Raw genomic sequence first — 13,356 nt, forward strand, 5'->3', positions numbered from 1 at the left:
CTCAGTTGGTGCAGAAAGAACACGGGGCCATCCACTACGGTGTCTCTCCCAGCCCGCTACCGGGGCTTCGGTGCGTTGAATTCCGCAAGTTAACCATTTTGTTGCCGTGTGCCTGGGGCGCCTAGAAATGTTACGTGGCAGACTCGCGTGTGACAACCTTGTTACCAGGTTGTTCATTTTGAAGTCATTACATTATAATACATTAGACATTACATTAGATTGCATTTTCATTTTGAAGACATTACATTATAAGGCCAGGTCAGTATATGCAGTGCAGCGCACAACAAAGGAAACATATATAGCGCTCCTGCGATATTTGAGAGCGACCGGATTAAGTCAGCGCCTGGGATCCGGACTGAGTGACCGAATGAAATCTCCAGTGGACTTTCTCTTCTTTTCATCTTTCCGTCCCCCTTCCCCTTTCCCCAGTGTAGGGTAGCCAACCGGGCTCAGTCCTGGTTAACCTCCCTACCTTTCATTTATCATTTTCTCTCTCTCTCTCTCTAGTTTTTATGGAAGTGGTCAGGAACAAAAGCACTGAAATCATCTTGAAAGGAACATCGGTACTTTGAAAGTTTATTTATCATTGATAAAAAACTTGTACGCCTTAATTTATGTTACGTTGTTACTCGTAAGCAATGTAAACTTTGACGAATAATATTTGCATTGTGCTGTTAGCATTGTGAGTGAGGCTACCTATATAGACGACATTTAAACTGCAGCGCCTAGTTCTGGCTATACTGCCATTTCTCCCTCTCTTTAATGACTACTTCATTAGTTGTAGTTACTAATATTTTGCAACTGGCCGACTGCCTGGACAGCGTTCTTTCGCTGCATTTATTTCTATCCTGCACACAGAATATGTAAGCTTTCGTGTAGTCTCAGTAAATGAACTGTGATTGTCGCCAAGATATCTTCAGGCTTTAACTTGCAAGGACTATATATATATATATATATATATATATATATATATATATATATATATATATATATATATATATATATATATATATATATATATATAATTATGCTCCCCCACGTAAGTAGCGAGTAAGATTATTTTTACACCAATGAACAAAAAAAATGGTAGGCGGCCCTAATCTTTGACTTAGGTGTCTCTTAGTGGCACTCGCACCTGAGCGTTGGTATTTTTTAAGCGAGCGAACGTCTTTCCCCTGGCACGATATGCGGGCGAGCAGCGACGGAGGGCGAGGAGGAAGCGCCGCGCGCGCTACCTGGCGGGGCGTAGCCCCCTAGCGAGTGGTGTACGAAGCGCACCTTACGCACCCTCTCCGGTACTGACGTCAGGGCATGTAACGAGCGCGCGCGCAGCTATTGCGAGCGAGCGAGTGAGCAGGTGAGCGCCGGGAGAGGAGGGAGTGACGTCACACGCGCTTTGTTAGGCAGATGTTTAGTCTATCCCAGACAACTGCTTTCCATTAATTAGCCGTTTAAATATGATAAGACCTTGAGCGTTACGTCGATAGTGACGTCATTACTACCCCTTTTTACTTCCGGGTTTCCAGGAATTTCGCCAAAGTCTTGCTCACGTGGCGGGTCTTTTAAGTCTACGATTCTGTGCTTTCGTGTGCGGTAATCAGGCATTTCTAATTCATTCTAATTATTCCGGACACTTAAGTAACTCAACTTGTAACTAATGCTCTCGTATCTATAATGAACCCCCTGATTTTTGTACTGTACTATTTCTTTTTATTTATGTTGAATTTCGTCCCTGGTCGACTCAGCAGGTGAACCGGTGTGTCACTCAGCAGGTGAAACAAGAGTGTCACTCGATGCTCCTGCCACTACATACTAGAGAGAAAAAAAAAGAATTGCACAGATCCCACGCACTGTCGGAATCTATGTTATGCGAAGCATTTTGCAGGTAGCTTGCCATCCATCATCGTTTGGGGTTCATTGGTTATTACATGGACCAACGCGTTCTTGTAGAACAAGGTATATTGTGCATGTGACGCGAGCCTGTGTGTGTGTGACGACAGGAGCAGGATGGCGACGACCATAGTATGACAGCGACGGCATGACGACAGTCCTGTTTTTACACCGGCGAAGAAGCGGTACAACCGTTACCATCTGCGCCGATGCCGAACAATGTCACTCAGCGTCTTCGTAGCGTTATCGACTGTACGAGGAACGGACTGGGCAATGGGGGCCGAAAAAGAAGGGCGGTGCAGTCTAATACAGCTTCTCAAAGCGTGAGCGGCTCCGACGCAAGAATGGGAAAAACTGCCAACTGGCACATCTCCCAAGGACATCTCCCAAGAAGAAGAGAATCGCCCTGGCTGGACGACGGCCATGGGCAGAAAAAAGAAGGCCACACCGGGACCGACCGTTCCGGACCGAGGCAACGAGGGACGAGCAGAGACGAAGGGCGGCCGCCGCACGGCCGGCCCGCAGAGCGCGGTCAAGCGCCTCGTCGCCGCATCGAGGCTCCCCCGGCTACCGAGGGACCACATTCGCATCATAGTGAGGCCGAGAGACGGCCTCGACGTAAAAAAAGTGAGTCAGATTCGCCTGGCGCAAGCGCTAGCAATGGCGGCCTCACTCCCGCCGAACGAGACCGAGGAAGACATCGTTTGTCCGAACGCAACCCAAAACATTCTCGTCGTGTCCACGCCAACCGAGAAGAACGCGAACGCATACGCCGGAGTTCAAAAGCTTCACCTAAGAGAAGGCGCATACAATGTGGCCGCATACATTGCGGCGCCGGACAACACGTGCAAGGGGGTCATCAGAGGAGTGGACCCCGAAATCAACGAGGCCCAGCTTCAGGCCATGATCGTGAACCAAAGAAATCCGATGGCCTTGGAAGCCAAGCGGATCAAAAACACCTCGACGGTGGTAGTGCTCTTCAACGGCATGAAATTGCCGAACTACGTCATGTGTGGCGTAAGCCTAATACGCTGCACGCTCTATAGGCGGCAGAACGACGTGTGCTACGGGTGCGGTGACTTGGGTCACAGAGTCGTCGTCTGTCCTAATCCTGACAAGAAGAGGTGCCGCGGCTGCAGAGCCAACGACCCGGCTGCAGACCACCAGTGCTCGCCCAAGTGCGCCCTCTGCGGGGGCCAACACCCGACGGCGGACAGCAAGTGCAAGCAACGATACCAAATCCCTTACGTCGTGCGGCGCAGGAGGCGCCGACGCAGAAATGTGAAGAAATCGCAGCTGCAAAGCCATCCGCAACAGCTAGAGAGTAGATCACGTGATTCCAGCGTGTCAAGTGCCCCCAGAGGAGGACGTTCGACAATGCCGACACTGCAACAGCGCAGCCAATCGAGAGGCCGTTCTCGCTCCAGGGGGCGCTCCCGCTCTCAAGTGCGCATTCAAGAAGGGCCGACCTGGGCGGACCGGGCCAAGCCAAAACCGCCTTCACAATCAAAGGTAACGCAGGTAGCATTGCCAAAGCATAACAAGGACGACTCTAGAATAGCTCAGCTAGCGGAAGAAAACGCGCGCCTCAAGGCGGAGATTCAGCAAATGAGGGCGGATTTCGAATCGTTTCGGAAACATGGTTCCACTCCTCAGCTAGTCGACCAACAGCAGCAGCAGGTGCCGCAAAGTACACCGACCCCGCAAGGGGAGCAGTCGGTTCGCTCGGTCAAACGCAGGGCCCCTCCCCTGACGGAGGAGGGAAACCCGGCGGAACCCGAGTCCAGTAGCGTCCTATTGGGTATTAAGCAGTCGATTAGCTCACTGCAGCTAATGGTCCAGCAACTAGCGGAGAGCATGGTAGCGCTCGCGGCAAGAGTGACGCGTATCGAAGCACACGTGGCGCCTGTGGGTGCTAAACAAATCCAAGGCATCAATCATGGCGACCGACTCAACTAGAGAGCTGTTAGTGTGGCAGTGGAATTGCGCTAGCTTCAAAAAGCGCAAGGCTCCGCTGCTACAGTTCGTTGCCGCACAGGCGGACAAACCGCACGTCATAATCTTACAAGAAACTTTGGGTAGCGAGGTGTCCCTGCCCGGCTACCGGGTCGCCTCGTCGAAATTCGAACAGGGTAAGCGCAGAGTGGCGACCCTCGTCGCGAACAAATGCTCTTTCCAAGAACGAGATTTGAAATTAGGCAACGCGAAAGCGGAGATAACCGTGATCGAACTCATACCGAACAGTTGGCTGAAAAACAGCGTATTCGTAGTGAACGTGTACAGCCCGCCCTCTGACCACAGACAGTCGTTCACATCGATAATAACGAAGGCGGCCTCAATGGCCAGGGGGGCCCCACTCATAGTGGCAGGAGATTTTAACGCGCCCCACGGAGCATGGGGTTACGCAAGGCCAGTGCCTAAGGGAGAGCGGCTATTGGTGGCAGTCACTACGTGCTCGCTAGAGCTGGTGACGGACCCCCGCTATCCGACTCGACTAGGCACGTCGGTGGCGCGGGACACGACGCCCGACCTGACCTTCGTCAAGAACGTGCGAGGGGCCGAGTGGCGCAACCTGCACGAGAACCTCGGCAGCGACCACTACATACTGGCGGTCACGATCCCCATCAGGGCGGCACCACCGAGAGAATTTAAGGTCACCGACTGGGACGCCTTCCGCAAAATAAGGAAGGAAGACACAAACGAATACGCGGATCTAGACAGTCTTTTTAGAAGGCTCAAAGAGGACGTTAACACCGCGACGAGGGTTGTCCAAACTGAACTGAACGTGGAAAGGATGGACGCGAGATTGGCACACCTATTAGAGGCAAAGAATTCCATCACGGCCAGGTGGAAAACGCAAAGACTGAATCGCAGACTACGAAAGAAAGTAGCGGCACTAAACCAGGAAATCGAAGCGCACTCGATCGAGCTTTCCAAGCAACAGTGGAACGAGGTGTGCGCGTCGGTAGACGGACAAATGAAAACCGGGCGCAAATGGAACCTCCTAAAGCAACTGTTGGACGACAAACAATCCAAAGGAAGTCAGAGATTGGCAATCGATAGGATTTTACAAAAGCAAAAGGAGCAGGGCAAAACGGAAAGCGAGTTCCTAAAGGAGCTGGCGGAGACGTATCTGCCACTGGGCCCGTCAGGAGACGGCGACTATCCACAATACGCCGGGGCAGAGGTCGAAGAACTCGACGCGCCTTTCACGGAATCAGAAATTTGGGATGCCTTACAAGGCCTCAACGGACGCTCCGCTACAGGCCCGGACGGGGTCTCGAACAAACTGTTGAGGAACCTAGACGGAAGGTCGGTCGAGAAGCTCACCGAAGAAATCAACAGAGTGTGGGAAACGGGAGAAGTACCAGAGGTGTGGAAAGAGGCCTCGGTCATACTTATACCGAAACCCGGTAAACCACTTGCGGCGGAGAACATGCGGCCAATATCGCTCACCTCGTGCGTAGGCAAGACGGCCGAACATGCCATACATAACCGAGTATCCCGATACATAGAGAGAGAGGGCCTCTTCCCACATAACATGGTGGGCTTCAGACCGGGCCTCTCCACACAGGACGTAATGTTGCTACTCAAAAAGCATATAATTGACGGCATGACCAGAGACACCAGGGGCATACTGGCCCTGGACCTAACGAAAGCGTTCGACACGGTCAAACACAGATTTCTAATGGAAACGATCTCGATGATGGGGCTCGGCCGGAAATTCCACTCTTACATAGGCTCCTTCCTCAGAGACAGGAAAGCCACGATCAAAATTGGACAGGCCACGTCCGATTGGTACACGCTGGGCGCGAGGGGCACCCCACAAGGGGCGGTGCTCTCCCCACTATTATTCAATCTGGCAATGAAAGGGCTCTCTGACCGGTTGACGAGAGTGACCAACGTCAATCACGCCCTGTACGCAGACGACATTACGGTGTGGTGCCCGGGAGGGTCCGACGCAGAAGTCGAGCAGGCTCTTCAAGAGGCGCTGGACACAACGGAAGAGTACCTGAAGGAAACGGGACTCCGTCTGTCACCCAACAAATCGGAACTGTTGCTGTACAGGCCCTCAAAACAAGGCATGAGGAATTTGACGCCGATCGATCAAATACCGATCAAATTACATACGAATGCCGGCCAGCCGATTCCCAGAGTGGTCACTATACGAATCCTGGGGCTGCTAATTGAGGCGAAAGGTGGTAACACACAAACTGTCATGAAACTAACGTCCAAAACGGAGAACATGCTCCGGCTGATCCTCAGGGTGACGAACCGCAGAGGAGGGCTCAGCGAGAGCAGTCTCATCAGACTTTACCACGCCTTCCTCATGAGTCACGTCAATTACGTAGCCTCGGCGCTAAAATGGACCAAGAGAGACGCGGCCAAAATAGAGACACTGATGCGCAAGAGCGTCAAAAGGGTGCTAGGTCTTCCGATCACTACAAGCACGGAGCAGCTCGATCGGTTAGGGGTCCACAATTCACTATCAGAAATCATCGAAGCGCAGACCAAGGCACAGGTCGTGCGGCTGTCGACCACCAGGGCCGGCAGGCGCATCCTAGAAGAAGCAGGGATAAGTGCCGAGGCAGAGTGCAACGCACACAAGATTGCGCTCAGCGCGGCGGTAAGGGGCACTTTCAAGGTAGAACCGCTTCCGAGAAACGTCCACCCGCAATTCAACGAGGGGCGCCGAAAGGCGAGGGCCCGAGCACTGCTGAAATCGACCGCCAACTGCCCGGGCCTGGCGGCATTTGTAGACGCGGCCCAGTATGGGCGCAGCGACCGGTACGCGGCCGTCTCGGTACGCTGGGATGGCACAATAATTAACGCAGCATCGGTCAAGGGGGTAACGTCCGAAGTGGCCGAACAGGTGGCAATAGCCATGGCAATGCGAGACCCCGAACAGCCTTACGTCTACACAGATTCGCGATCGGCGGCAAGAGCATTCGCCTCGGGCTCGATATCCCGGGAAGCGGCGGCCGTCCTCGGCAGCGAGGGAGCCGCGGGTCAGCACCTCGTCAAATGGTTTCCAGCCCACATGGGGGCCGACGTGCACCCCGAATTTCCCAACGCCAACGAGCTGGCGCACGGACGCGCGCGAGGACTCACGCACCGCGGCGATCGTGGCGAGCGAGGTGGCGGGGAGGGAGGGGAGCACCGAGACCCGCTGCTCACCTTCAACGAAATAACAACACACTATCAGCTGTCGAGGAGGACCTTCCCACTCCCCCACGCTAAACTCACTAGATCACAGTCATCGATATTCAGAATGCTTCAGACAGGGTCGTTCCCCTCGAGAGGCAGACTGAGCCGTTATTCACCAGAAGTAGAGCCGCAATGTCCGGATTGTGGCGAATCTTACTGCTCGCTAGCGCACATGCTTTGGCAATGCTCCGCGTTAAGCGGCACCGTGTTCACTAAAGAAGAAGACTGGGTGGACGCCCTGCAAAGCGACGACCACCAGACCCAGCTCCGGGCCGTCCAGAGGGCTCACGAAAGGGCGGAGGCTCACGGGCTTCCCGTCCCAACGTGGGTGCGGCCCGCGACCCCTGCCGCCCACTAAACCAAGAGTGGGTGGCGAGGGGTTCCTCAGGACACATTAAAGTTATTCCCTCCAGGCACATTCCAGCTCATGACGCACGGGAAAAGAAACAGTGGTATAGACATGTGGTCTAATGGAAGATGGCACGCGTGCGTGCGGTCGCTCGTGCTGTGGAACGCGGCGCACGCAGCAGCTGAGCGCGTGTCAAAGTCGGCCCTGGCCCTGATCGCGGCCCTGATCGCGGCCCTGAGTCGGCCCTGATCGCGGCCCAACGGTTAGAGCATATGGGACTGCTGTGCTGGGAGTCCGGCGTTCCATATACCACCATTGGACACTCGGATTTTGTTTTTATTAAAGATGCCGCGAAACGTGGCGAGACAGGAACCTATACCTACCTACCTAGCGCAAAGTGCCTGGGGTGAGGCAAATTAAGTTGTAGAGAATTCGAGAGAATGATAACAATGCCGCAGGCTTAGAATGTAGAAATGGTATTTTGCTATAAGCAGCTACTGTTATTATAAGTTCCTGTCTTTATTTCCTCGTGCTGAGCCCCGCTTTGGGGCACACCTGCCGAGGCGGCTCTACATGTGGCTATGGCGTTCTGCTGCTTAATACGAAGCCGCGGGATCGACTCCCGGCCACGGCGGTCGCAGTTCGACGGGAGAGAAATGCATATGTGCTCGTATACATAGCTTTAGGCATCCGTTAAAAGAACCCCAAAGGGTCATAAATTAATTCGAAATGCTCCACTATACGGCTTTTTACATAGCCATGGCGTTGCTATTGGGCACGTTTAAACACTATGAATTGATCAATATTATTTTTTCGAATAAGAAACATGAACTGTGGCCCTTGTCCTCTACGGTCCTATATTACCCAATCGGGTACATTGTTTTTATTCCTTTTCAGGATTAGCTCAGCTGTGATTACGTAAAATATCCAACCTCTATATAAAGTAGGAAGCATGCGCAACTCTGTCCAAGTGTTTAAGCGCATGTATGCTGGAGGCTTTTGTGAAAATTCCCACCAATTCGGTCTAGGCCGCTGTGTCGTCATGGACGACAAAAGGCAACAATCAATTACCTCTCGGTTAGAAAAATAGAGCATGCAGCATTAAGAAGCCAACATAGCCCACCACGTTAAATCTTCATATAGGTATTTTGACCAATAAAAACGGTCTTTATGGCAAGAATCACAAAGAGACGTACGCTTACTTCACCATTTAAATGGAGAGGCTGCCTCCAGCATCTAACCATATCACTACTGCCTGACGGGAAAAGGCTTGTTTATTGGTCAACTTTCGATTTCTCTCCTTTTGCACATCTCAGAGATTGTGCGCAGCTTGTCATCAGCTAACACGCTCCAATTCAGTCTGTATAACGCTCAGAAACGCTATACGAAATATACGAAGGATGTTCTCGACAATGCTGCCTATAGAGAAACCCATGGTGGTGGCTCCGTGGTTATTGGGTTTCGTGGTTGAGCATGATTGCTCAATTGTGTCAAAGAAGAGACCAGAAATCCGGAGGCCGCGTTATGGTGATTGGTTAAAGATGACAAAGCAACGCGCGTTTTAACCTTGCTGGCACAGCCGCCGTCGTAGCTGCGGTATTACAATATGGAATGCGCATGTCGCTGTTTTTTTTTCTTGTCTGACCCCTGGGCACCTTTCAATCCGATGCCCAAGTCAGAAAACTGGGCTAAAGCGCCCACGACTAGGCGAATGTTCTCGTGCCGCCCTTGAGGTACACATAATTCATACTGCCTTCAATCCTTTTCAAAATAACTCAGAAGTGATTAGAAGCCAACAAACACTGACACCGAGGAGAACATAGGGGATATTACTTGTGCTTAATAAATAAAATAAAGAAACGATAAATTAATGGAAATGAAAGTGGATGAAAAAACAACTTGCCGCAGGTGGGGAACGATCCCACAACCTTGGCATCATTCCCCGCCTGCCACATGATTTTCCCTTTATTAAGAAACGAGATGGCGCTTTCGGCGGCGCGCCGCACGTAGCCTCAGCGACAGCGCACGAATACGATACTACCGCTTCCACGTTGCTTCTGTGCGATCAGCTGTCGGAAATACAACTGAGTTTTCGCTTAACGCACTGTGCGTCAATCATGCTGTGTTGATTCATGTGGATTCAAGACATGTGTAATAGTTGGTTGCAAAAATAGTGACTGGCATAGTAAGAAATAGAATGAATCTGCGTGGCCAAGTTCGCGGACTGCTGCTGCAACTGTCCGTACGTGTTACTGGAACTTGGAGATGTACGGCTTCCCTCGATCGAGGGTACAGAAATTTGCCAATCCGCCAGCGTTGTATTGCTAACCTTCAGAGAAAGTGCTTGAGCCCCGGAACGTAGGCAAGAGTGAGAACCACTCGTTCAATAATGACAAAGGGAGTAGCGCCGCGTCCTGTCATCGTAAGTTCCGCGCACACTGCAGTATCAACACACACATGCCCCAACTGGCACGAAAAGTTACGCCCACTCTATCACCAGCGTGTCAATGAGTGAATGGGTGCAAACTTGAATATGTGCGTACCATATGCGCACAATAAATGACGTACTACACCGATAGCGCACTAATGGCCGAAGCTGAATTTTTCGTGACGCTCCAGAAGAGTAAGCGAGTTACTAGCGATAATACATATTCGCTACAAGGTATTACAACGCACAAAACAGCTGCGTTTCAACCCTTGCCCGCAGCAAGAACAAACCTATCGGAACTGAGCCCACCCGCGAGCGATTAAGCAGAAGATAATCAGCTAGCGACCGCACCAAGGAAATTTGTTGAGTGAGAAATGTGACAAGCCGCTGCTTCTAAATATGTGCCAACGAAAGAACGAAGAAAAAAGCACACTAATCCTGATTCTATTCATGAGCGGAAAGTTTGAATAGCTTGGAATACATATTTAGCGCTGCTCTTAGAAGAAGCACCATATGTGCTGCTTGCGCCGTTAGGACGCAGCTTAATCAGCTCCGAAAGCGCTTTTGCATGTTCTCTGAGGCTGTGGTCAAAGCTTCGCGCCGTCCACCCAGTCACCGCCTACGCGATTTCTCCCGAAACAGAGGTTTGCTAAGCCGCACTCACCCATTGTAAACACGGAGGCAACGGAGGCAGTTGAGGCAAGCAATGGACGCGTCACCACGTGATCAAACATGGCAGCGCCCTCGGGAACACCGCGAAAAGGGTCAATATGGTGTGCGAGATTGAGCAGCGTTGATCAATTCCCCTTGCGCCTTGTCGCGAAATGCGCAGTTGCTGCCGGAGCACAACGCCGCCTCCTTCCCATCCCCCCCACCCCGGCCTTTCACGCGACGGAAGACGGCGCGTCTGCTCTCCGCTTTTTCCCTTCGCCCGAGCCAGATTGAGCCGCTATCGTCGGCTTCCCGCGCGGCGATGGTGTTATCGCCCTTGGACTCTATACGGAACATCACGGCGATGGCGATGGCAACAATGCGCCTGGAGTGTCCATATAATTGCTATCGCAAAAAAAAAAAGAAATTTGTCGTTCACTCACTGGGACTCACTGGGACAATGCTCACTGGGACGCGAAAAAATTGATTATTATTATTATTATTATTATTATTATTATTATTATTATTATTATTCATAGTAGTTAAGCACCTGTATAGTCATCATTATCAATCACCATATCAAAGTCAATCCCTCCCCCCCCCCCTGAAAAACTGGATCTATGCCTTATTGCCAGGACAACAGCACAAGAGGCAACACGGGGACAACCCAAACGAAAACGGACAGCGCTTGTCCCGTCTCGTTTATGTCACCGTGTTGTATCTTGCGTTGTTCACCGCTCAATTCTATTTTCACGTTCGTAACATACCAGCGGTATATGAACCGACTTGATTATGTCCCTGACCTCCTTTCGGGCCTGCAGGAGGATATATGAATACTGCGTATTCTTGGATTTATTTGATTGGATTCCGCGTTCGTGTGACCTTAGTGCCAAGTGGTACATACCGATGGGTGAGGGTATAGTACCCTGGACGCCTTCACAGTTTATTTCGAGTCGTGCACCGATTTTTGGCGAAATGAACTTTGGCAAATCTATGACTTGTCTTGAGACACTTGATCGACCATGTCGATGGGCAACAGGCAGCAAAAAAATGACGAGGACAACAACTGTGTTCTTGTCGGTTTACGCCGCTTTTTCTCCTTCGACATCGACTTCGACGCGCAGTGACTTCCCCTCATAGAGTCTTTAACAAACCGAAAAAGTGATGCTGCCCTCATCAGACACATAAAAACGTCGATATATCCCATGGCCGTCGTAGCATACGTGCTGCTTGAATGCGTAAGTCGCCTTTTAGGGCTCTTTAAACGCAGCTGCCTTCGACATAATCGCGTGGGAGCCGCCGTTGTGGGCCCTATTCACGCGTATAGTCAAGATGCCTTCGTATACGGGGTACGTAGGTTGAAAGGCGGAGCGGTCTCACGTTAGAAAAGACGTTACGACGAAGTGTGAACATAAGGGTGCTTCTGAAAGTGTGTGTACACAGACCCGAAGAGAGTAAACGGCGGCGATGCACCGTCAACAATTGACGTCAACGCGCTAGTCGGGCGAATTTGCACGCTCAGAGTAGCCCCCTGTGCGGGTAACCCGAGAAGGTGGCGTACCCTTCAACCGTAAGGTTTTTCGGCGGATAGGTTGAAAGAGGGAGGGAGAGATGAAAGGAGACACGTACGCAAAAGCTGGCAACGAGCGTAGGGGAAGCGTGACTTGGCGAAACCTGAGACAGGATGCGCCAGGAGTGCGCGCACGTTGGAGAATAGGAAAGAAAGAAGGAACAGCGTGGGCAATGAACAGTGCTGTCGGTTAACGAGACTCGCACGTATCAGGATGCATGCAGCTTTTGCGGATACCCGTCGCATGCGAAGTGGACGAGTGAGAGGAGGTCCGCTTCACTGCGCGTCTCGGCGGCCACTTATGTGCGCGCGCGCGCGTGTGTGTTCTCGCAATTCGTACGGGATACTCGCTCGCATGGAGGGCGATGTTTGCGCGTGCATTTGCGTTCAAGTGGTCGGTCCGCGAGGATGAGCTCGGTGCCGCGGCTTAACGCACTCGTCAGGCCCTCGGACGCTGGGCGCCCCGTACAGAAGGACAGCTAAAGAGGGGGAAAAAATAAATATATGCGCGTGTGAAAAAAGAGAGGGGCTGAGGGAAAGAGACATCGTGCTAAGTGATGGCGGTGAACGAAGGAACTAATAAAAAGGATCGGAGAAAAACCTACACGATCTATACGGCCCTGTCGAACAGCGGAGCAAGTAGTGGCCCACCGCGTACGGCAGTTACAGCGGCAGAGGCAAGGAACGTAGAGGGACAGCCGGAGCACGGTGATGATGACTCCGCTTCTCAGAGCGCCGTTGCCGACCGAGTTCGGTTCCACCGCCGCCGACGGCAAGTGTTGGTACCCGCCGGCGTGGCGTGAAAACCGACTCGCGCTGTGGCGAAGTTCGACTCTGTCGCGAACGTGGCTAGACTGGTACGAGACGTCTCGGTGAGTGGCGTTACTGCACGCCAAAACGCTCTGTCTTTATTTAGTATTTTGACGTGTCTGAAGGACGCCGTTTCCTGTGCTAAGTGCGTGGCACCGACGACCTTGGCGATGTCTCATCGAGGTCTGTATCAGGAAAGCTCGCATGAGTGGCATTTGAAGACTCTAGACCATGAGCTAAATTCTTTTTTCGGTGTGCTTATAAACTTGTGCTTTAATAAACTAAACAACTTATGGGCCGGCTAGTTATTTATGTACGTCTGTTTTTGAAACACTGCTATAAGTTCTGGTGACATATGTATCCAAAAGTACACCAATTAGCACCGGAGCTCGTATGGTGGTTGTGTTGGGTGAACATGCAAATGCATATGTCACATTGTAGAAGCGGTGT

At 51.8% G+C, this 13,356-nt stretch overlaps 1 protein-coding gene across 4 annotated transcripts in view; it reads left to right on the forward strand.

Moving 5' to 3' along the window:
• Positions 1–13,356, forward strand: part of LOC135918734 (homeobox protein otx5-A-like) — an 87,663-nt gene that overhangs the window by 47,660 nt on the left and 26,647 nt on the right. For 2 of the 4 annotated variants that reach the window (XM_070529390.1, XM_070529391.1), the window contains exon 1: positions 12,696–12,968. The exons of the other annotated variants lie outside the window; for them this stretch is intronic. In XM_070529390.1, the coding sequence (XP_070385491.1) occupies positions 12,808–12,968 (161 nt within the window). In that variant the 5' untranslated portion in view covers positions 12,696–12,807. Of the gene's footprint in view, positions 1–12,695; positions 12,969–13,356 lie in introns of those variants that run through there. 4 annotated transcript variants of the gene reach the window in all.

Source organism: Dermacentor albipictus, unplaced genomic scaffold (assembly GCF_038994185.2).
Source record: "Dermacentor albipictus isolate Rhodes 1998 colony unplaced genomic scaffold, USDA_Dalb.pri_finalv2 scaffold_21, whole genome shotgun sequence".
Lineage (NCBI taxonomy): Eukaryota > Metazoa > Arthropoda > Arachnida > Ixodida > Ixodidae > Dermacentor > Dermacentor albipictus.